The 26,124-nt window shown below is 32.3% G+C and overlaps 2 protein-coding genes across 2 annotated transcripts; one reads left to right on the forward strand and one right to left on the reverse strand.

Moving 5' to 3' along the window:
• The first annotated feature begins 6,207 nt into the window (after positions 1-6,207).
• On the forward strand, positions 6,208-11,773 carry LOC122316049 (protein unc-45 homolog A-like). Its single transcript, XM_043132534.1, has 3 exons — positions 6,208-6,616; positions 9,551-9,739; positions 10,691-11,773. Exons 1-3 carry the CDS (start codon positions 6,437-6,439, stop codon positions 11,168-11,170), a joined length of 849 nt encoding a protein of 282 aa, XP_042988468.1. The 5' UTR covers positions 6,208-6,436; the 3' UTR covers positions 11,171-11,773.
• Positions 11,774-15,324: 3,551 nt separating this feature from the next.
• LOC122316055 (GRB10-interacting GYF protein 2) lies at positions 15,325-24,542 on the reverse strand. Its single transcript, XM_043132546.1, has 12 exons — positions 24,235-24,542; positions 23,517-23,661; positions 22,605-22,700; positions 21,407-21,483; positions 21,158-21,237; positions 20,146-20,206; positions 19,181-19,248; positions 18,991-19,072; positions 17,533-17,613; positions 17,354-17,431; positions 16,090-16,209; positions 15,325-15,631 (listed from the first exon to the last, which is right to left on the reverse strand). The coding sequence occupies exons 1-12, from the start codon at positions 24,400-24,402 to the stop codon at positions 15,455-15,457; spliced, it is 1,233 nt and encodes a 410-aa protein (XP_042988480.1). The 5' UTR covers positions 24,403-24,542; the 3' UTR covers positions 15,325-15,454.
• Positions 24,543-26,124: the final 1,582 nt, after the last annotated feature.

A 26,124-nucleotide genomic window follows, 5' to 3' on the forward strand; every position in this document is an offset into this window, starting at 1 on the left:
CGTATCTTGTTGGTTTTTGGGTTCGTAAAATTTTCTTTTTGTTTTTTACAAACTTTAACAAATCTAGATGTTTTAGTCTAGATTCGAAAAGTTTTATTCTAACTCTGTCGATCCGATTTGACTGTGATTACTTCATTTGGTCTTTTTTATTTTGAAACTTGTTAGTTTGTTTTTTGTAGGGCTAGGGTTTCTCATCCAAAAAATGAAAAATTTCGAAATCAGTCATAGATATGTATCGAAGGGTCGAAAAACACAAGCTCGAGTCTCAAATTTGTTTTGCTTCTTCTTATTATTGTTTGGTTCTTGGAATTATATAAATATTTATTTAATTTCTAGAGTTGTGGGTTTATGGGTGACTCCTCCTATAAATTGATCATGTTGTGTGATTTGGTTTGATTGTGATTACTTCATCTGATTTTGACTGTGATTAGCTCATCTGGTTTGACTGTGATTAGTTCATGTGGTTGAAAATATATTATGATCTTCTTTATGTTTCCAGTATATCGAAATCATAATGGTACAAAATTATCAATGAAAGATGTTCTGCACCTATAGGGAAATTTTCTTATAAAGCATAGTTCTTAAGAGTAGACAAAGATATTCGGTATTGTCATTTGCATTCCATTTGTTTCATTTTAGCATATACATGCTACTCACTCCATCTCAAATTTAACTGTTGTTATATAACAATTCAGTTAATGATTGCCTGAAAATAAGCATGGCATGATAGTTTTTTTATATATTTTGATAAGTTTTTTTTTTCAAATTTAATTGTTGCTCCATTGTTTTCTAGTTTTTTTTTTTTTAATTTCCACGACATTTTTTCATTTTCACATTAGAATAGATTTTTTCTACTCTTTATGTATAGCATTTCTCTTAATTATAAATAGGAAAATTATAATAGTCATTGATATTTGATAATGTAAATTTCCTTATTTATAAGAGTATAAGAGTAATGAGAAATACAATTCATATATATTATTCTCACTATAGGATGTACTTCTAATTCTCTTTTTGCTCGTAGACTTAGATATATCACTGACACAACATCACACTACTTTTCTTTGTGAGATCTGGTTTAACTGTGATTAGTTCATATGGTTTGATTGTGATTAGTTTATGTCGTTGAAAATATATTATGGTATTCTTTATGTTTTCAATGTATCGAAACCATGAAGGTATAAAATTATCAATGAAAGATGTTTTGCACCTATAGAAAAACTTTCTTATAAAGCATAGTTCTTAAAAGTAGACAGAGAAATATTCGGTATGGTCATTTGCATTCCATTTGTATCATTTAAGTAGACACGTGTTACTCTCTCCATCTCAAATTTAACTGCTGTTATATAACAACATAGTTAATGATTGCCTAAAAATAAGCTTGGCAGAATAGTTTTTATGTTTTCTGATAAGTTTTTTTCAAATTTAATTGTTGTTCCAATTTTTTTGTAGTTTTTTTATAAGTTTTTTAATTTTCACATGACATTTTTTCATTTTCACATTAGAATAGATGTTTTCTACTCTTTATGTATAGGGTTTCTCTTAATCATAAATAGGAAAATTATAATAGTCATTAATATTTGATAATGTAAACTTCCTTATTTATAAGAGTATTAAACAAGAGTATAAAAGTAATGAGAAATACAGTTCATATATATTATTCTTATCCTAAAATATACTTTTAATTCTCTTTTTGCTTGTAGCATTAGATATATCAACACAACACTACACTACTTTTCATTTCTTTTAAGAAAAGAAGTAGCAACTCACCTATTCACTGTCAAAATAACTGACAAATAATAATAATAATAATAATAATACATGATTATTGGAACACATTTTTATTTTTAAATCTTTGAATATACAATGTACATTCTTATATTGCATACTCTGTTTGAACACAATAGTATCATTAAATATAACATCAACCAAGCCAAAAAACAGTATAAACTCACTTATTCATTATCAAGATAGCTAACAAAAAAAGAATACATTATTATTGAAACAAATTTTTATTTTTAGATCTTTGAATATATAATGTACATTCTTATATTGTATAGTTTGTTTGAACATAGTAGTATCCTTAAATACAACACCATCCAAGCCAGAAAACAGTATAAATCTGAACAACAGCAAATGAAAGGAATCGAAAAGAGGAAGATAACAAAATAAATTACACCAAAAAAATGGAAAGAATTAAGAAAACAAATACAACACAAAAAATTATCTTTTTAAGTCTTTCCATATTTTGCACATTCTTATATACAACATGAACCAAACCAGAAAATAACATAAATTTGAACAACAGCAAATGAAAGATAACAAAATAAACCACAAAATACACTTACAAAGATAAAAACAAAAAATGTAGAACTCTGAAAGTCTCCAACTAAGAAGAGCTAAAAAGAAATCACCAATAAAAATCAACAGAAAACAATAAGCACTGTAGTAAACAATGAAAAAAAAAATAAAGAAAAGCTAGTATGGTAAGAAAAATAATTCAATAAAGAAATGTGCAACTCTAAAATAAATCACCAAACAAAAGAAACAGGTAAATAAAAATAACTTTCAAAGACCCTTTTAAGGTGCAATGTCCTCCTGAACTATCCTCCCAAGGTATCCTATCACCCATCAAACCACTGCAAAACCAATCAAACTAGATATGGGAAAATAAAAGACTTCCAAACCAGATATGGAAACAAATTGGTGAAATCATACATGGATATTTATGTATTTTGTTCATTAATGAGTACGATTTTTTATTAACATGTATGATTTCCTTTATTTCCTTTTCATTTTTAAATTTTTTTCTGTAGTAATGAGTATAGTTTTTTTTACCCACTGACATGTATTATTCTTAAAAACTTTCTAACGTGTATTTTATTTTACTTTATACGAAATTGTAATTTGGATTATCAAATAATTAAAGTGCTGGCAGATTGATATACTGACACAATAACAGGACCATGAATGGGTAGAATGAGGGATTTTTTATTTGTTTTTAAGATTTTGATTATTTTTTTGTTCACTGATTAAGAATATTTTTTTAATGATTTTTGTGATTATTTATTTACTTTTTAGATTTTGATTTTTAAATCTTTATGATTTTTCAAATGACATGCTTTTTTCCTTCTTCTCCTGTAGTGAGCATAGTTTTTTTCACCCTAATTAAGGATAATTTTTTAATATTTTTTATTTCTTTTTATAGTTCTTTATTAAATATTTAAAAATGTTAAAGATGTAAACTGCCACAATCACCTATATGCATGTCTGATGAACTGGCATTATCTATACGCATGCACTGACCTTGAACAACTGACAGAGGGACACAACAGCCAGACTTTTGTACTGATATAATCGGTGGAAATCACAAAAAATAAACCACTGACACAACCCACCACTCACATAGAATCGGAAAATACAAATAAAATATTGACTTCTGCACTGTCACAACCCACCACTCAGAATCAAAAAACACAAATAAAATCTAAAAAATAAACTGACACAACCCACCACTCTCAAAAACACAAATAAAATCTAAAAAATAAACACATGGACAAAGAAGTACAATAAATTTACTATTCATGACTGTCGCAACTGGATAACTGCTTATTATTGTAGAAGAGGTGCGCGTGTGTGTGGTTTTAAAATTTTGCAACACGATCAACACCAAACAGGACAAAAGTTAAAAATTTAATGGTTTATAGAAATTCTAGATGCAAGTCAACTCAGTGAGTTTACTATGATTTTAAAAATAAAATAAATATATCAATAAATATGTGTTTTACATATATGTGTATTTTTAAGATTTGTATTAAAAAATATTATTAAGTTTCTTAATATGTATATTTTTAATATTTGTATTGATCTTATTTTAAAATATAATTTCTATATATATAATTTATTCATTTAATCTCTATTTCGAAAAGGTACATCGAAATATATCGGTATCAAAATATTCTATTCTAGTATCTCAACTGGAATGGTGAATGGAACAAATTTTAAAACTTTGGCATAAATTGTTCAAAGTAATGTATTTTCTTGACTCAAGTTTCTATGATGCAAAGCTAGGTGCAACACTATCTTATATATGGAGAGACATATGGAAGGCAAAGAAGGGTATGTTAAAAAGATGCAGATGGAGGGTAGGGCATGAGAAGACTATAAATATCTAGGTAAATTACTAAATACCATAAAACAAAACTATTTTAACACACATCAATGAGATCAGCAGCCAGTTAAAGGAGGAGAAAGTAGAATGTTTAATTGATCGAAAATACAAAATGGTGGAATGTAGAGAAAGTTAGAAGCCAGTTAAAATTACTTTGATATAAGTCAATCTACTTTATAATAAAAAGTGTTTTCTAACTCCTTGGCTTTAACTTAGTGCATGTTTGGGATTACGGTGAGAAATATAATTTATAACTTTAGGATTTATAGTTTATAACTTAAGTAATAAGTTAATAAAGTTATACTACTAAAAAGTTACTTACTGTTAAGTAACCATATGTTTAAAATATTTTGAAACATGTTACGTTTGTTTTTAAACAAATTAAAAAAATGTTTTTTGAGATAGAAATGAAAGTTATTTGAATTTTTAAAAATTATGATAATATTTTTGAAAGTTTGAAAATTATAATTATCTTAAAATTGTATGAGTATTTTCATTCATTGACAATATTTTTAAAATTCGAATTATGTTATGTATTATCCAAAAAAACACGTTTGAGAAAAGTATCAAAATCATGTTTTTTCTCAAATGTACTTTTTAACTTATTTGAAATTAAAAGTATTTTCATATGTAACACTCAAATGATCTAATTTTTTTTATTAAAGAGCTTTTAAAGTTATTTAAATACTTTTAAAATTCCTATTATAACCCCAAACAGGCTCTCACTAAGAGCATTCACATTGGTTTAGACATATGCATATGCAAAATCACATCTTTTAGAGATCCAATTTGTCATACAAGCAAAATTTTCACATTGGCTTATGCAAATTTGAGACAAAATAATAATAAAATATTATCATTTTATTTTATTTTTTTGCTTTTTTTTTAATAGGGTTTGATATTCAAATATGTAAAATATTTAAGTAAAATATTTTTTGGGGAGTGAATGAGTAAAATATGTAGTAAAATATTTAAAGGTAAAATATGTAGAAAGAGAGTGAGAGGAGAGAAAAAAGAATGAATAAAATATGTTTTGGAGAGTGAATAGTAGATCTTTAAACATGTAAAGGTACTGTTTATAGCTATGTAAATATTTGAAGATGCATAATCCAATATAGATGAATTTAGGCTCATATTATGCAAATATGACTTTGCATATACATATGCATAGACCAATGTAAATGCTCTTAAAGCTATCTTATAGCATGCTCCTTCTAGGTTTAAATTTGAAGTCTTCTTGAGTTCAAATAATTATCCGAGCCCATCGAATTATAGTACTCGGACAATTGATCTCATTAATTAGTTTCACTTAAGACAAAATTGATTGAAAACTGAAAATTACAAAAATGTACTATATATTTTAGAGTATTTGCAAAATCAGTACAGTTTTCATTTTTTTTTTAATAATTTGAGGCATAAATTTTTTATTTTTACAAAATTAATTTTTTAAATTTGAAAAACTCATAATTTAAGACTTTAGTTAACTTTATCGTTAAAAAATTAAAATACACCGGGCAGTCTTTAGTATATTTGTTAGAGTTTTTCTATTTTAACACTCGAGCTTTAAGTCTGATTATTATTAAATACCAATTATTTCATCTTATATAATTATTATAATTTTTTTAAATTTTTATATAAAATATAATAAATAATTTAATAATTCAAATTTTTTAAATTTAAAAAAATTAAATAATAACAATATTTTATTTAACTTTCAACAAAACATCTTATTTCATCTCATTTAAATTGTATAATCAAATGAGATCTTATTTGATTACACAAATTATATTTTATCATCCAATCTCATTTAATCATTATAATTATTTTAAACTTTTACAAAAAAATATAATAAATAATTTAAAATTTTAAAATTAAAAAAATAATATTTTATTTAATTTCTTTTTTCTTTTTTTTTTTCATTTCAACTTAACAATCAATTTATAACGCCGACGTAATAAATATTGCGGGAAATTTAATTAGGGAGAAAAGCGTGCAGAAGTTAGGATGCCGTACACTTATTGTAATTTCAAGTTAGTTGGCGGGCTCAAACCACACGTTGCCACCTCTGCGCCACCTACTGCCTCCTCGATACTTGTCTTCTTCTTCTTCTTCTTCTGCCCTCCCCTTTGCCTAGTCTCTACGTTTCATTCTGTTAACACAGGCAGAAGCTCAGATTCCAGAAGCTCTAAAAAATGGAATTATTGACGGATCCCTTATTTTAATATATTGACATCGGTTCTCGTGCGTCTATCGGATCGGTTTGTCATGGCATCGGCAGCGGTGAACAAGATCGAGCGGGCACACCAGATGTACCGGGAGGGACGGTACTCGGAGGCGTTAGGTTTTTACACCGAGGCCCTGGCCCTGGCCAAAACCAAGCCCCAAATGATCGCTCTTCATAGCAACCGGGCCGCTTGTTTTCTCAAACTCCACGATTTCAACAAGGTTCTTCTTTCTTTTTTCCATTCGTTTTATTGGATATGAAGTTTCTTTATTCCGAGGTTTTTTCCTGGAATGAATCGCGTGATTGTACCAAAGATTTTGAATCTTGTATGCACGTATAGAGTTATTGAAAATATATATGGATTTGCTTCGGATTCAATGAGTTGCGCAGTGAAAAAAAAAAATTGGATGAATTAAGATTTAAGTTCGAATCACCTAGGCTTTTGACTGAAAAAAAGGGGCCGTTTGTCTGTAGTTGAAGTTTAAATTGCTTCAGTAGGCAAAAGTATGTATATCTACGAAGGAATTCAAAAAAGTTGCGATTAAAAAAATTGAATTGCAACAAAGGATCCTATGCCAATCTGTCGTGGAGGGAATACCTGTCTTTGAAATTGGCTCTACTGGAGACGATTAAATTTGTTGCCTAAAGTCTTCATAAAATGTCAAACCTTTTTTTTTCTAAGTAATAAGGAAGTTTTATTGAAACAAGTAAATAGGCATAGTCCTACACAGGAAGTATACAAGAGAATACACATAAATACAAGCTAGAAAGCATACCATTCAAAATTTTAATTGGCAACTTTACTTATAAAAAAAATAATAATAATTGTCAACCAAACAAGCGTAAGAATATTTTATAACTTGAATGCTTGTATTTTTCTGTGGGTATCCTACAATCCCAAGCTGTCACCACCCCTGCCTGCATGCTTTCTATTTGCCATTTATTTCCGTCGGTATCATGAACCACATATAGGTGAAATCACACAATTAAATCGATAAAGGAATAAGATTTTGCATTTTAATTTTCCACGTATGTCATTTGTTTTTTGGCCTACCAATTTGACTGTGCATGTGGTCCTCTTAAATAGGTGTTTCCTCTTGTATACTTCCTGTTATTTGGACTATGTCTATTTCAATGAATAAAATCTTTTACTTATATATAGACATTAAAAAAAAAAAAAAAAGATTATGCATGTGGGATATCCATGACTAGGAAGCACACAAAGATTTCTTAGATAAACAATGGTGCATGTTATTTTTTGCATCTACTATTAATTAATAAAGATATTCCGTGAGATTGCAAAAGGGCTAACTGTATATGGTAAAAGTTACAAACTTTGGAAACAAATGCATGAAGGTTATGTGCATGCATGAAAATGGAGAAAATATTTACATGAAGAGCAAAACTTCCAAAAAGGGTAGTCTTTTAGATAGTTTGTTCACGAACTCAGATATAACTACTACAAACAATGTTCTACATCACTAAGTCTAGACTGCCAGGGATGGATGACAGAATAAGATGGCTAGACTATACATTGTTGATGGTGATGGCCTGATGGGTAGAATATGAACACATTGACCAGGTGAAGACATTACTGTAATTTGGGTGGAAGGTCCAAACTAGCTTCCTCAATTAAGGCAGTCTTTACAAATGGTTGAAACAGATCTTGGCTAATTAGCAATATAGCGAAACTGTTATACTGGTTTGGTTCAGGACATACTCCTTTTGAACGAGGCAAACTGGTTTTGTCATTGACAGCCCTCGCAAACCCCTTTCACCACTAACATAAATAATTTTGTTTCTTATCTCCTCAAAATGAGTCATGAGAGGGAAACTGCAGGGATGGATGACAGAATAAGATGGCTAGACTAGACATTGTTGATGGTGATGGCCTGATGGGTAGAATATGAACACATTGACCAGGTGAAGACATTACTGTAATTTGGGTGGAAGGTCCAAACTAGCTTCCTCAATTAAGGCAGTCTTTACAAATGGTTGAAACAGATCTTGGCTAATTAGCAATATAGCGAAACTGTTATACTGGATTGGTTCAGGACATGCTCCTTTTGAACGAGGCAAACTGGTTTTGTCATTGACAGCCCTCGCAAACCCCTTTCACCACTAAAATAAATAATTTTGCTTTTTATCTCATCAAAATGAGTCATGAGAGGAAAACAATTTCACTCAATAGCAAATTCTCCAGGGGAAGCTAAGCTGAATGCACAGCACTAACATCTGATTTCTTTGAACTTTCCAGCCGTGCCTTTTTATTCTTTGACAAAATGAGCCGAAGACTTGATAACTTTCTAGCCTTGCCCGACATCATTTCCCTTACCCATTCTGTTTTCCTAAGAACTTTATAAGCAAATAGAGGTGCATAGAGAGGCATCCTACTATGCACTCATGACTTCTTTTTTAAAATTTTGGACAATATTTTCATGGGTCTTCTTATTCGTGGGAAGCTGCACGAGTCTCTCTTTTGCAGCCACAATGATTTCATTTGACAAGGTCTTTCTCGATTTACACTTCCAAATAGTCATCTTTTGTTGTTTATATATTATTTATTTTATAAGTTACATGTTTTAAGAGGCATCTGTGAGTGACAAAAAGGAAAGCATGGTTCAATTTCATTCATCTTCTCTGTGAAAAGCACACTTTTAATTGAAAGGAGTCTTACACGTATCGCTAAATAAGGCATATGTCCGTTTTCCCATTAGAAGACTCCCTATATTTCACACTTACCAGAGAAGGAATGTGTCTCACATAGTGTTGCTTTTTATGATCTTTTAATAGTGCCGTTGTTCTGTATGGATAGTTGTAAAGTAGCTATGACCAAGCACAAGAAGTCAAACTTCCTCCTTATAATCGCTTAACAAATTGTAAGAGGAAGAAAAGCCATCTTTGCTTCAGATTCCAGGATTTTCCATAGATAAGCTAGTCCTTTGTCTGCTGACATGGATCTTATATTTAGTTCTGAATGGGTGATCAATGAAAACCCTGTTAACAATGCAGGCTAGTGCTTGAGCTTGATGATAAATGGGGTTAGATTTCTCCTTCTGTTATTATGTCTTCAAAACTCTCTGTTAATAGTCATGTAACACAAATCATATAGCAAACTGTTTTTGGTGGTTTTTAATTGTTGTTATACCATCTAGGCTGCAGAAGAATGCACCTCAGTTCTTGAACTTGATCACAATCACAGTGGAGCACTAATGCTGCGGGCCCAAACACTTGTCACCCTTAAGGAGTATCACTCGGCACTCTTTGATGTCAACAGACTCTTGGATTTGAATCCATCATCAGAAGTTTATCAAAACCTTCAAGCTCGTTTGAGGGGACAATTGGTAGACTTTCATCTTTTATTTTAATTAAGATTTCCATCAGTTTTGTATGATTCGTTGTTTGTTAAAGGGGCAATTATGATTTAATCATGAAAGAAAGGATTAAAATTAGGCCCATGCACGACCTACTAGTTTGGTGGATTTTTATCAAGATTTCATCATTTACTGTTCTTGTATTAGGATGATACTCATTTTCTTTTCTGTTATTTTGTTTAATTGCACATGGTTACTTGACTTTTGCCCATATAAATTTGATCACCTTTCACCTGCTGTTCTTATGCTAAGATGCTTCCATTATTGTACTGGTAAAAATTTAAATGTATGTTGTTATATTTCTATTCATCTCTTTTGATCTAGGATGCTTATCTCCTTGGGTCAACATGTCAAATGGTTGTCTACTTTGCTGCACAATGGCAGCTACATAAGACTGCTATCACTTATGCCGCATCTTTTTTAAACTAAGGGCCTGTAAATGATTTTTAACATTAGTTTAGTGGCCAACCCGTGTTGTGATAGATATTAACTCATCAGATGAAAAAACGTTATTTTGGAAGTAAAATATAAACTCAGCTCAACAATTTATCCTAATTGAATTGGGGTTGGCTTTATGGATCCTTGTCAACTTCTCAGGCTCAACCACAAGTATTCTTCTGTTATTCTATTTTATGATTTATGATCACATTATATGTTGCCTCCCTAATCAGCATATCCTTTTTAACTACAACTGATCATGTTGTATAATAATGCAAAATATGACAAGTTCAATATAGACTTGTTTTTCCTAATTCCTGCCTTCTAGGTTTCTATAAGTTTTCTTCTGGTCATTTGTAACAGTGTAGCCTGCTTAACTAGTGTGGTTATTATTGATCTGCAGTCTAGATTGTAATGGGAAGTTTCTTACCTCTCAGCTATTAGTAAGAATTTTTTTATTTTTATTTTACCGCTCAAGGAAAGTCACTTGCTCCAATAGCTGAATCTGAAGCAGAGCTAGAAGATGAGGAAGAGTATAAAGATGAATCAGAACCAAGTGGAAATGCAGAAAGCGAACAATACAAGGAAGAAGAAAATGCGGTAGTTACAGCAGGAATAGATCAGAAAGAGTTTGATGGGACTCTTATAAATGCCGACGTTAATGTGCCAGAGATGCAGAGGCCCAAGGAATCATATGAACAGGAAAGAGAGAAATCCAAGCCTGCAAAGAACTCTTTTACTGCTGTAGAGATTGCCCCTAAAGTGCAGAGCAACGAGGAATTGTTTGAACAAGATTCTAAAGGATGGCAAACAATTCCAAAACCAAAGGGACACTCAACTCTAGACTATGCAAGGTGGGACAGAGTTGAAGACAATTCTAGCGAAGAAGATGATGATGAAGAAGAGTCTTGCCCGCAGTATAAGTTTCGTGTGAAAACCATTGGTATGCGACCGGTAAAGTGAGAGAACCAATATTTTTGTACTGTACATGTAGATGCCCGTTCTGATCCCCAACATCAGCACGGGAAAAAAGTTAATCCCCAGAGAGAGAGAGAGAGAGAGAGAATTATTTGGGAACCTCCCATTTGGGGCTATCATGTCCAAACTTAAGCCAGGAACGACCAACTTTGACTGGTAAGTGAGCTTGGCAATAGAACAGATGGATGCATGTGCAATGTGTACGAGAGGATTTTCATGCCAACCTCCGGCTCGAGAAAATCAACCATTTCAGTCTGGTTTCTCCTATTGTGCAGCAATTCAAATGCTTTATTCTATCTAACAGTGTTGCGTGGAGGGACGGTGCCAACCATTCTACTGACAACTACCAGAAGCACAGGTTTATATGAATTCTAGATCCGCAATAACGTGCCTATGTATATAATTTATATGGGACATTCATATGTATGTTTTATAATTGAGAATGCTTAGGAAAGGAAATGCTTTGTGATGGTTTGTGTCAGCATCTACTCTGTAGGGTTCAATAGATATCATTTAATTTCCTGCAACTTGTTCAAAACTGAGTTTATGATTTTACTTGGTTGAAATAAAGCATGAATTATAATCCAATTACAAGTGCCAGGAACTATTTTTCTTTATTTTTTCTTTTTTAACCCCTAGGGATTGGCTCAAGTGGTAAAAGTCTTGGGCTTGGGGGTATGCTTCCCGAAGTTTAAGGATCAAATCCCTTTGAGTACAAACAATCTCTAGGGGTTATTAGATTGAGGGATTTTTCCCTTAAATTACTTGAGGTGCATTTGTAAAAAACTCATTGCCGATAGCCTGTACACTCTCGAGATTAGTTGGGACATTATTTCTAGACACCCGGTGCCAATAAAAAAAATAATTTTTTTATAAGTAATAAAAGATTTTATTTCAAAGAAATAGGCATAAGCCCATATGCAAAGGAAATACCTACTACTTTCCAAGAACAAAAGGAAAACTAAAACAAAATCTGGAAAATATCTTTCATTATGAAAACTTTAGCTCACAAATTCAAAGTACTAAAGAAGAAATTCCTAAGTTCTCCCAAAGATCATTCTATCTTCGAAGCATCTCTCGTTCCTTTCAAGCCTTAGACACCACATAAGACACAAATGAATCATCTTCCAAACATGAGTAGCATTCTTACTACCATTCAAACCCTTCCACTTTACCAATAAATTCACCAACCTCATTGCACAAAAACCTGGCCACTTCATAATGAAGAAAGAGGTGATTTACAGACTCTCCATCCTTTTTACACATGACACACCAATCAGCAATGAACATACTTCTCCTAAAATTTTCAGTAGTCAACATTTTGCCAAGGAAACCACCTAACAGAAAAAAGCAACCTTGGAAGGAACTTTCACTTTTCGTATTTTTTTTAGGGAATTCACAACTCTTGTGACAGGTTAATATTCTATAAAAAGAGGAGACTTAGAACTTAGAATTTCCTGCAAGAATCCACAGCATGCTGTCCTCCCTACTAGGCATCAACTTTGAACTTTAAATTCTTTCCAGAAAAGCCTTTACATCATCCACTTTCCAGTCATTAACATTCCTGATAAAGATGACATTTCACTAAATATTATTGTCAATACCACAGAAAGACTTTCCTACATCTGCATTTTGATCCCTAGCAATTTTTAAAAGAGAGGGAAAATCCTGCTTTAGTGAAGAATCCCCACACTACAAGTCATGCCAAAAAAGTGTCATCTTGTCATCTTCCACCTTCAATCTAATATGATTTGAAAAACACCCACCATCCTTTTGTAATGAACTTCCACAAACTCACTTTGTATGCACCACTAGTATCTTTAGAACACCAACCTCCTCACAAACTATCATATTTTACATCAGTAACATTTTTCCAAAAGGCATTACTTTCCAAGTGGTATCTCTAAAGCCAATTCCCAAATAATGCTCTATTAAACAATCTTAAATTTTTAATCCCCAAACCTCCACAATCAATCAGTTGAAAAACTTTCTTCCAACTAACTAAATGGAGTTTTTTTTTTTCATCTCCTATACCACCCCATAAAAAATTCCGAAATACTCTCAATTCTTTTTTCAACCCTTGTCGGTAATGGATAAAAAGATAAGAAATAAGTGGGAAGATTAAACAAAGTACTTTTTATTAGAGTTAATCTTCTCCCTTAGACAAGTTAATCATTTTCCAACCAGATAGCATCCTTTCTATTTTTACAATAACACCATCCCAAATATTAGCAGATTTAAAAGAAGCCTCCAAAGGAAGCCCTAGGTACCTCATAAGGAGTGAAGAAATTCTGCACCCCAAAATATTTGCCGAGTCTGAAATATTCTTAACAGGACCCACAAGAACGATTTTAGATTTCGATAAATTAACTCTTAACCCCAATACAGCTTCAAAACACAGTAGAGGTGCTCTCAAAACACTTATATAGTGTTAGAATTAGGCTCACTAAGGATCAAAGTATCATTAACAAATAATAAATGTGAGACCTTAAAACTACTCCAAACCTGATTACCCCCCACAAAACTCGACTGAAAATCATCATCCACTGCCTTCTCAATCATTCTACTCAAGGCATCTATAATCATAACAAAAAGAAAGGGAGAGATGGGATCACTTTGCCTTAACCACGTGAGCTACCAAAGAAGCCAACCGGTTCTCCATTCACCAAAATAGAAAATTTTGAAGTCAGCACACAATGCTTCATCCACGAACGCCATTTATCGCTAGATCCATATCTCCTCAACAAATAATCAAAGAAATTCCAGCACACATGGTCATAAGCCTTTTCTATGTCCAATTTGATTAAAATGCCAACTTTCTCCATTTTAATATTACTATTCAAGCATTCATTAGCAATTAAAACAAAGTCTAAAATTTGTCTTTCCGTCACAAAAGCGTTTTGTGATTTTAAAATTAACCTCTCTCTACTCAAACGGTTGGTCAGCACCTTATAAATGATTTTACACACTCCATTCACCAAACTAAAAGGCCGAAAATCTCGCATCTCTACAACCCCTACCTTTTTCAAAATAAGTTCAATAAAAGTTGAATTAAAACTCTTCTCAAACCTCATATATGAATGAAACTCAGCAAACACCTTTAGAATATCTTCTCTAACTATATCCTAGCTAGCTTGATAAAACGCCAAAGAGAACCCATTCGGACCTGGAGCCTTATTCCTATCCATACCTTTAACCACATTAACCACTTTACTTTTCCGAGATATGAAGTTGATATTTTGATACATAGCTTTTTTTTCGGAGGACTTGGCCCTTTTGTGTTCTATTAAGAGAAGGTTTGGAGCATGAGATCAAACACAAAATACTTATCTAATCTCATTTTATCTCATCCTATCTTATTTTCAAACATAATTTAAATACAAAATTTTTAAACTAATCATTACAATTTTTTCAAACTTTTAAATAAAAAGTAAAAAATAATCCCAACCCAAATAAAAACAATATTATAAAACTATATCTTACAATATTTTAATTTTATAATATTTTTTTCAAATTTTTCTCACTCCTTTCCTAAAACTCCATAAAAACAACAATCTCACTACTATTTACAAACTATCTTATTACTATTTCACAAAATTTTCATCTCATCTCACTTCTTAAACCTACCAAGTATTGTCATTTGATGATCATGATGGACCTCAGTTATTCCCATTTCTTTGAAGATTGATCGCAACGAGTATGATATCATGCCTTGAGAGATAACGGTACAGATTCCAAACACTTACCCTGTCATAAAAGAAGTTAAACGCCGTGGGTTGGAGTCATACAAACACACTATGCCTTGAATGAGAAGAGAAACATTCAAATTCAAGCCCCAAAGACACTTCGCCTGGGGTTATAAATTATATGCAAAGGTCGTTGATCCAAGATTGCTGTCAGAGTGCTAGAGAGAGAGAGATAGAGCTTTTCCGAATGGATGCACGTTCAGCCTCAATCACCAGTCTAATCTGTGGTATTGATTCGCTCACTTAATCATAAGATGGGAGATTTTTAAAAAATAAAAAGAAGTCGGTCCACTGACTCCTGGTGTTGACCGCAATGCAATAGTTTGATATATGCAAAATTGGAGTGTGTTTTGCATGGCATAATGCATGTATAATCAAGTACAGATGCTCCCAGATTTTAATCATACATGTCAATATTATCTCATAATAAAAAAAAAATCAAGCACTTCAATCTATAATAAGTAGCACAAATATATATTCCATTTGATAACAATTTCACAAATTGACAAACATATATATTAACTCAAAGAACACCGAAAAAGGGGTTTTTAATTGCAGAATCCAGCTCGGCTCCAGCTGAATTTAGCACGGCCATGTCAACCTTGTCCCTGGGTAGAAACAAGAACTCACCACCTTCAATTTTCTCAAACCCGCACAGCTCAAGAAACTCAATGCCCCCACTGAATGCACCGACTCTCTCCTGTTAAATGCAATTATCCATTATGAAACAATAACATGGGGGCAAAAACAGATAACCATATACAAGAGGGAAGGTTTTGTTTTGTCGGGTATGGCATGTAAACCAGTTTAAGGTTCAAAGAACATGTCCATATACCATAGTAAGGTGTAAAACCAGGTGATTGGGGCAGTCCAACCATTCAATGTTTCAAAATGATTTAATGATCAAAGGGAGAGAGCATCACCATTTAGCTTCTGACCATTTCCAGGTTATTTAGGGGAATTTGGGCAGAAAATATATCGATGTCCACTCTGGAGAGTATTGGAACTTTTGCACCTTGAATATTTTGAAATTTCCTACTAACAACCTCAAACGTGCAAACTCAATCATAAATTGGGGTAGACCTGGTCTCAGATTGAACTCCATGTACCCTAAAATAAGAGGCTTTAACACGATCTGTCCCGCGAAGTCTTACTTACCTGAAAAGATTGGTTACTGAGTCTAATTTTTCTGAATTTTTCCTCATCGGGATTCCTGGCAACATTTCCTACAAAAGTTAGGAGAGTCTGGAATGCTCTCTTGACTTTGGCATCATCATCCTACACACATAGAAAGCAAAGAAAAAAAAGGTTAGACCACTGTATAAAATGAAATCTACCTAAAAGGTGTGACAATTATTAAAAAAATTGTGGAGCAGAATAAGTTCGCAAAAATGGAAAAAAGACACCAGTTTCCTTCAGTTAATGGTGAAAAATAATAAGCACACAATTGTTTATATCATCTAAGTACCAACCTCTCACATTATCTTATTACTTCTCAAAATAAGCAACCAAGATACTCATTTTCAACATTACACAGAATGATAGGTTCCTAACCATTAAAAAGGAAGCATCATTATAGAGACACTTGACAATACAATTTTGTTTCAGCACAAAATATTAGAACAAGTGAATTACATGTTACATGGATACTAATAGACAAGTAAATGCCCAGGTAGACCAGGTTGAGTTCAAGATTCTGACACGGCACCTGTGCCATTCTCTAATCATTGAAATTGAAAGTAGACTATCTCTTCTGAAATGCAATATTAATAGAAAGGTATTAATTGATATTGCATGATCAGATATTCTACCAAAGAATATCTCATGAACAGGAATAAAATCTCAAGTTGTCATGTGGAAGTGCATAGGGTCAGTTTGGTAAAGAAGCCACTTGTATAACAGAAAGTTTACAAAACCCATTTATATTTACGCATATTATAAAGCCTCTCACGCCTTTATATTTTTTACTTAGCTTTTAAATCAACCCATGTATATCTCTACCTTCAGGACTCTACTTTCTTAATTATCAGTCCAAGCCTCTGGTTGATTCTGGCCGGTGAGATTGTAGAAGAAGAGATGCAAATAAGGTTATAAACTAATTCTCATGAATAGTTGGGTCTCTTTTATCTTGTTTCTGCCCAAAGATTAAGTTAGCTCATGAAAATTCGTCTCCTTTTCAATGCAATACATGTCCACCTTAAAAAGGAAGATATGAGGAGCAGCAATTATGACACTGGGTTTATTTTCAAAAACTCAAAAATTGAAATTCATACTCGAAGAAACCTTGAATTCCATAACACAACTGAAATAATCCTCACTTCAGGAAAGAACTCAATTTGCTTGTAGTTCACTTGTAGACTAGTACATGGTTCGTAAAATAGAACAAGTGATACTAATGCTATGAAACAACATACGAATTTACCTTGTGGTTTTGCTTAAGAGATCGCAAGCTCTCTCTCATTTGCTCTGCTTTTGTAGCAGGTCTAACTGGCAACGAACTCTGCAAGTTGAATATGACATAATAGATATTAAAAATCCGTACAAGATCTTGAACAAATTCGAATGAGCAAAGGCCAAGTTTCATTCAAAAAATGCTGTTACCTTTTTTTCCTCCACAACAGGTGAAGGTTTTACAGCTGAAGGATCTTCTGGTGGTAATCCAAGCTTCCGCCTTCTTTCTGCCTGCAAACACATAGACAATGGGAATCAGATAACAATCAGTGTGAGCAATTTATTGAAGAGTAAAATTATTCTGGGCTTTTACCAAATGAAATCTCATTAACCTTCTGCCATGGTAAAAGAAAATACATTTTGACGAATGTTGGATTCAAAAATAATAGAAACCCACCTAGTGGGAACCATTGAAATGGTAGATTTCAAAGACAATGAAAATCCATTTAGCGGGCACCCAATTGAACTTCACAGTTCGCACATTCCACAAACTCATTTTAGTCATAAACTGACTGACCGCATTAACCAAAGGGACTTTACTTCTATTTTGATTCAAAACACCATTATCATAGAATATGGATGACCTCTAGTGTCTGAGTTCTATGAAGCCACTGTTTCAACAGCCTGTAATGCTCGAAATCAAATGTTCACAACTACCTACTTGGAGATGCCTGATTCACAGTCAATACTCCCTTCATTTTGCATTCATATGATAAATGACATGGATATCCTCCATCCAACATCATTTATCACTTGAAAAATAGATGACATTAAGGGGATGTTTTGACAAACATGAGAATTCTCAAAACTTCTTATAATTTCATTCCCAAACATTACTCAAACAAAAAACACATTTCAATTTCAAATTTTCAATTTTTTCATTTAATCATTACCGAATCATTATTCAAACACAAAAATCAATGCAACTTTTACAAACTTCAAAATAAAACACAAAAATCAATACAACTTTTACAAACTTCAAAATAAAATTTATATTAAAAAATTATATCCAAACAATTTTTTCACTTTATCTATTCGCTTTCATAAACTCCAATACAATACTTAAAAAAAAAATTTATTCAACTTTTTCTCTCTCCTGTCCCAAACTCAATAAAACATCTTCACTCAAACCATTTCATTACTATTTACAAAACTTTGAGATACTCAAAGTATCCAAACATGCCTTAAATCTCCTCCATTACATTACAACAATCTTACTATCTTTGACTAACTTCAACCATCCTACTAATCCATCCTCAGGGGTGTCATGGAGGTGTATTAATTATGAAATGAAATGGGATGAGATGAGAGGATCTTGTAATCTAAATGGGGTCTTAGGCGTATACATCAGAAAAAGAAAAACTAATACATAAGAATCCCTTGCCAAAACAGTGTAGGAAGTTAATTTTTTATTTTTATTTTATAAGTAAACAAACTTTATTGATGAATGATAAATAGGCCTAGCCCAAGTACACGGGACATATACAAGAGAAAGCACCCAGCTAAGGATTAGAAACAGAAAGAGATACAAGGAAATCATGTAGACATAGCCCAAAGTATGAAGTTAAGAAATTATCTACCCAACAAAGTGACTGGAAATATGAGTACCTTATCTTCTTCCAATTTCTGTCGAATTTTTTCTCTAGCTCTTTTCTCTTCCTCTTTCTCTGCTTTTCGCAAGGCCAATATCCTATAGGACCATAACAGATTTTTTATTCTAGTGGAAAATGAATCCAATGAGGAAGAAGAGCATTTACTGCCATAATATCATAGAAAGATTATACTAGATAAGACAAACCGTTTTCGTTCATTCTCTTCTTCAATTCTCTTTGCTTCCAATAGTTCCTTGCCCACTCGAATTCTCTCCTGAAAAATAATGATGAGCAAGATAAAACTGTTTCCAAAATACTGCAGAGGAATCACCGATGCCACAATTTAAGACTACTACGATGTAGCATTGTCAATCTACAAGGCAGGCTTGTAGACATTATCACAATATAAATAACCCACCAAAAGAGTTTCAACATATAACCATCCAGATTACTGTCATCAAACATTTATCTATTTTCCATGATGTACTCTAATGGCGAAAATACGTACCTCTATGGAGAAAAAATATATAAGCTTAAATCATAAGTTGCAATTTTCTTTCTTGTTTAGAGGTCATATTGCAAGTAGTTTGAGGAAGAGTGGAGTATATTTTCCAATTTAAAATAAAACTTGAACCATCAACATTATGCTTGCAGATACAGTGGCAATTACCTTCAGAGTAAGATCACCAAAATGACACACAGCAGTAGATTCTTTCACATATTTAATTATTAATGTAAATTCACCTTTCCAGTATTGCAGGGAGTATTTTTGGGTATTTTGTCAACATAATCAAAACCTAACCAGACTGAATCATTATGGATATGCATACAAACATGCACACAGGTGAAAGATGTTGACAATTGTAAGTTGTACAAAACAATGCATACTTGACGAAGGAAATGTATAAACTGGCGTATACTAGACAGTGGAAATACTATACACAGCAAACGTCAAGCAGGGTATGGTTGGTAGGCAGAGTCATTATAACGATGCATGCAACCATGCACACACAGGTGAAAGATGATGACAATTGTAACCTGCACAAAACAATGTACACTAGACAGTGGAAATACTATCGGCATGCATAGACACACACAGGTGAAAGTTGCACTTCTAAAGTACAACTAAACATAAGATAAGAGAGAAGTGATAGAGAATATTTCAATATACCTTTTCTTTCTCTTTTTCCACTCTCTTTTCTTCTTCTTCTTTCTTCTTGCGAGCCTTCTCCCTTGAGTTTTATCAAAATAAAAAATAAGAACATGTTTTTCATAAGTAGTTCATTGGAAAAGAAAAAATAGGATGCATGTATGATTAAAGATCATAAGAATAATTACAATGCAGTTTTTTTTTTCAACACAAGATGAGAAAAACTAGAACACTCTTCAAAAAATATCTATCTGCCGTCAAGGGAAACCATTCATCTTCCATTGTTTGATGAAGATCTGAAAAATGTTCTGGAAAATCTTTTCAACATTTGGCCGGTCTGAAAAGCATTTGTACACCATCACCACTAATCTATAAAAAACTTGCCCTCTATGAACACAATATCCCACAACCACTAATTATGTCACATGAAATTAATATCATTTAACACAAAATTGCCATTGATTTAATTTTGTCCTCTCCTGCCCATCATTGTGTTAAGAACCCAATTTATTTCCATCAACTTCTTTCTATATATATATTTTTTATAAGCAGGTGAAGAAAGGAAATCTATGTATAGAATATATATGATTTCTATATATTCTTCCATATTTGACTCTGCATTTATTTAGATTTCCTTCTCATTGTAAGATTTCCATGTTGGGTCTGGAAAATGGCTTATTCCTCTAAAAGCTTCATTTTCCATTGACCATGTGGTCTATTTTCCAGTGATTAGCATTTCCCGCCCATACCAAACACCGGAACATATGCAACCATGTGGTCTATTTTTTCCATCAAAAGAAAAATAGCCTTAGTATTTCTTGATCATGCACATAGCTCCCAGAGAAAAACATGAGCAAAGATGTTATGATAATTAGAAACATGGGAAACAAACGTATGTAAACCTGTTTGCACCAGTTTGGCTTTTAGTTCTTTTTGATAAGTAAGTTTGGCTTTTAGTTCTTCTGACAACATTAAAAGAATATTTGAAACATGGCACGAGATATTATGGAATATAAGATACTCTACCCTTTACCTTAATTCTTGTTGTTTGACTTTTAGTTCTTCTGGCGTAAGAGAAGGTTTTGGAGCCTCAAATTTTGTATTGACAGGTACCTAAACCCATGTAAGCCAGTAAGAGAGTTAAATCATCATGAAGTAATCTTTCTATTTGCCATCAACAGTTTCAGAAATGATTCAGCCTCTAAAAGCAATAGAGGGTGGTGTTCCATAAAGAGGTTATAATTTGACTAAAAAAGAACGAAATAGAAATAAGAAGGCATACCAAGGGCATCTGATCTATGTCTGAATCATCTTCATGTTCTACCACCCAATTTACAGCAGCCTCAATGCCAGCATTACCTTAAGAGAAAACCAAAAGATTCAAACAACCCGAGAAATGCAAATAATTATTATGTAAAAAGAACAAATTCAAAAGCAGATAAACCCAACAACGACCTAAATGCCAGCTAGTGGCATAAGATTAAAAACTGCAGAAGAGAAAACTACCTAGAAAGGAAAAGTACTGTTACATCATGGCTCAGCCGCATGTGTCACATTCACTTAGGCCTCGTATGGGAACACAAACCATCTATCTCAAAATTTCTCATTATTTCCTTCCCAAACATCATTCAAACACAAACAATTTTCTATTTCAAATTTTCAACTTTTTCATATGATCATTATATAATCATTACAACTTTTCCAAAATTCCAAACAAAACACAAAAAACAATTCAACCTTTTCAAATTCCAAAACAAAAATAATATTAAAAAATTATAATCTAACAATATTTTAACTTTCTAATATTTTTATTTAGTTTTTTCTCTCTCCTTTCCCAAAACACAATAAAACATCTTAACTCAAACTATTTCACTACTATTCACATATTTCTCATATCATCTCATTCCCCAAATGAGGCCTTAATATCTTGCCATGGCATCTCCTAGACATTTACAAAGAGCTTATATTTCTAGGATAAGCGAAACAAAATGTCTAAGGTAAGTTAACATCTATAGAATCCAACTGGTATGTAATCAGCAGTCCCAAAGATATTTCCAATCATTTGACATACTCGTGCTGATGGCAAATAACCAAGTAATGATTTGAAGTAAAAACTTACTAGGCTGCTCATGGAACAGATGAAGTGATTCCTAGAAAAATATTCATAAGTCATGAACTATTCTACATTATCAGACTTTATCCTTTTACAGAAAGCTTTCACTTCAAAAGCCCTCCAACAATGTGCAACCTACTAAAACAAACTCAATTCCCACACTTAATTCCCCAAGCGTGAAGAAAATCCAGCTGATCTGATATGATAAATTGTAGAATCCACAATATTTTCAGTCTACACAGACACCCATGACCCCAGTCAATATTGGTGTATGGCAGCCTCAACAGTAATCAACGAAACGCTATTAAAAATATTATTTAAAGGAGATAAATGTGGGTATTTGCAAGGAGTTTTACAAAACACCCACCAGAATAATGAAGTGCACGGGTAGCTCGTGCTGTTGGAAAACCCATTGCTTCAAGTTCCTCGAGTAGCTTTTTGTCAACTTCCGGCACAACCATTTCTAGAAGAATAACATAAAATAAATCAGGTAATCACGAAATCAAAAGCTATTAGTAACCACCAATAATAACTGGCTCGAAGAAGACAACATCAATTTGTAACTTATTATAACCTGCAGATTTCTATAAAAGAAAATAATAGTTACTCAGATTTGACTTGCATAGGAAAAAAAACTAATTGAAAAATATTTATTTTTTTATCTAGAGTCCTGATTGTTCAGTCCAACCCAAACAATGAGAAGCATTAACAGGCTTATCACTAAAAAAATCCGAAATTAAAAAGAAAATGCACTTATAATAGGTTTTAACAGTTGTGCCACTTTTTTACTCGGTTTCAAGCCAAACCCTAAGAAGCACGAATCCTTTAAATTGAGAAGTACATCAACACTTAGAAGCTGCATTGTAAGGCTATGTTTGGTTTCCACTTGTTTTCAAAATCTTTCCAAAGAAAATTGAAACTGCTGATCTTGTTCTCAGTTGCAGACAATGAAACTAAGTCCCAATTAAAATTAGGAAGATGCCGCACACAAAAACAGCATTAAGAATCACAGATCCATCTAAACAATTTATACTCTAGCTGTGGATATTATGATCCCTAATTGTAATACCATTTCAAAAATATCAGAATAGGAAACATACAATCTATCCAGTAATAAGTGCACATGCAAAAAGCCCATCAGGCATTAGTAACTAAGCAATCACTAGGCCTGTAATATGCTTCCTAGTACATTAGAAGTAATGTTTAAAATTAAACTAATCTCCACATTAAAAGTCAGCGTCGTTAACAAAATATTTAATACACTGAACTGAAATAGCACCTTCGGGTTGGCTAGTGCTCGCATTGCCAGCCTGATTGGACTCTGCAGTAGCCTTTGGAACCTCCAAACTTATTGGTTTTGCTGCCTCCGAAGTCTTGTCAACAAAAACAGTGTGCCCAGTTCTTTTCGTATGCAAATCACTCTCCTTCACATAAAGAATAAAACATAATATCAAAAAATCACTGATCTGTTTGGTAACGAAGAACTGAGGAAAATTAGTTCACACCAACTTTAAATCTTACTTTCAAAATGAACTTTGGAATGCTGAGATAAGAATTTATCAGCAACCAAACGGCAACTTAAGCCAAAACTTTCCAAATTTAAACGTTTTCCCACTCCAGCAAAACTAGCCACAAACTCAACCTCAGAAGATTAAAAAAATATCCAAATTTTCGAGCAGAATCGCCGATATCCCAGTTTGATTGCAAGCGAATCGGGCAAGTGACACTTCACCCACTCTTTAAATTCCAAATTCAGAAGAATTTACTATCACAACAATTAGATTGCGTTCGTTTGCCCCCCGTCTTTGCCGAGCAACTAAACAGAGCCTTAGAAGATCGTGTTAGGTTTAACCGGGAATCGAACTTAAGTTTTAATCCCAATGAATGCCCACGAAGTTCAGACTGCATTGCAAATCCATAGCCCCCAAAAGAAGAAAAATCCAGAAAATAGAAATCCAATTCAGCTTTAGACGCAAAGGAAAAACGCTGAAAAATACCGTTTTGGATCGGCAGGGTTTGCCACAAGTAGTGCAGACGAGGTTGAGGATCGCCTCGGTGGACTCGGCGAAGTTCGAGTGGGAGGTCAGCTCAGCGTGCTCCTGGGCTTCCTCTACGGACCTCAGGAGGGCCCCACAGTCCCCGCACTTGAGTGATACGCCCGCCATGGATCGCGTTCCCTCTCTCTCTCTCTATACCTTGTGCAAATGGCAGAGGCTGGGGATCGTTTTATAGCAAAACCTTAACCTCGTGCCTCTCTCTCTCTCTCTGGCGTACGGTTTGCCCCGGGTTGCTTGTTGGGCAGGGTAGCTAACTTAAACTTGTTTTCTCCATAGATTTTGTCATTTCATGGGGGTGGCGTATTTTAAATAGTTATTATTTAAATAATAAATATGTAAACATATTTAAAATATTTCATATCAATATATATATATATTTGAAATGAAAAAATATGATTAATTAATTTGAAATATGGATTTATGATAATGATTCAAAATATTTTAAACATCCTTGCCTAATTAATATTGATTATTAAGGCCCTGTTTAGATGTCGAGATAAAATAAAATAGTAAACACTACTTAAATACAAATATTTTTTAATTTTAAATTTTTAAATTTTTAAATTTTTTATCTAATTATTACAACTTTTTTAAATTTACAAATAAAATAAAGAAATAATTTAACTTTTTCAAATGTCAAAAAAAATTATATTCTAACAATATTTTAATTTTATAATTTTTTTATTTAATTTTGTTATCTCTTTTCTAAAATCTCATAAAATATCTTAACTCAAACCATCTTTACTGATATTCACAAATTCATCATATCTTTTTAACATCCAAACAATACCTAAGCAATGAACATTAGTATTATTGATACTATTTTTAGATTTTAATATACCTTTAAATCTTGCTTTATACTTTTAATCCATTAATTTTTTTAAAGGATTATACCATACAAAGTTGACTTTTGCCTAATAACTATAAGTTAAGGCATAAACAATTATAATCTTCAGATTTCACCCTCGGTTTATTGGTATTCAATGACTCAAATTTTTACCTATAAAAAAAATAGCTCAAAATTTTCTAACTTATTTTCCAACTCAGACAGTGGAATTATACAATTTGAATTGTATCCCATTAACTCTAACTTCCATTTCATAGGAAACTTCAGTGGCTTCTCCATTTTATTATGTATGTAAAGGGCTGCAAATTAACAGAGCAGTTTGCGAATAATTCTAGTCCAACTCATATATACTCGATTCATTTAATAAAAGAGATACTCTTAAACATTAATATAAATTCGAATATTAAATAAGCAAAACTCATATAAACTTGGCTTGATTTGGTTTAAGCTCATGAACAAGACTCATACAAGTTCGGTTTGAGTTGTTAAGTTCATTTTGAAACTCATGATATATATTATATATGTATGTACTACCTACAACTATAACTTTCGATTTATTATATCATATATATTAAATAGTTAATTACATTTATCTTATGCATTATTTATTTTTAATTATAACTATAATTTAATTTATTATATAAAAATTTATACCATACAAATTTTTTAATCAAAATATTTGGTTGAATAGTTAAATGGTTAGAGTTTTTTTTTTTTAATTTTAATTTTGCAATTAATCAAAATATAAGATTTAGAATTTTTAAAAAAATATTCGAATTAGAGTAACTTGAACTCAAGTCATTTGCTTATTTTTAATAGAACTTAAGTCAAATTCAAACAACATTAATGACTAACGAATCGAGTTCGAATAAGCATATTCAAGTTTAGTTGAATTCGAATAAGTAAACATGCTAATTGAATTTGAGTACCCTTATTCAAATTCCATTCGACTCAATTCGTTTGTAATCCTATTAAATATATAA

This window comes from Carya illinoinensis, chromosome 1, assembly GCF_018687715.1.
Source record: "Carya illinoinensis cultivar Pawnee chromosome 1, C.illinoinensisPawnee_v1, whole genome shotgun sequence".
NCBI lineage: Eukaryota > Viridiplantae > Streptophyta > Magnoliopsida > Fagales > Juglandaceae > Carya > Carya illinoinensis.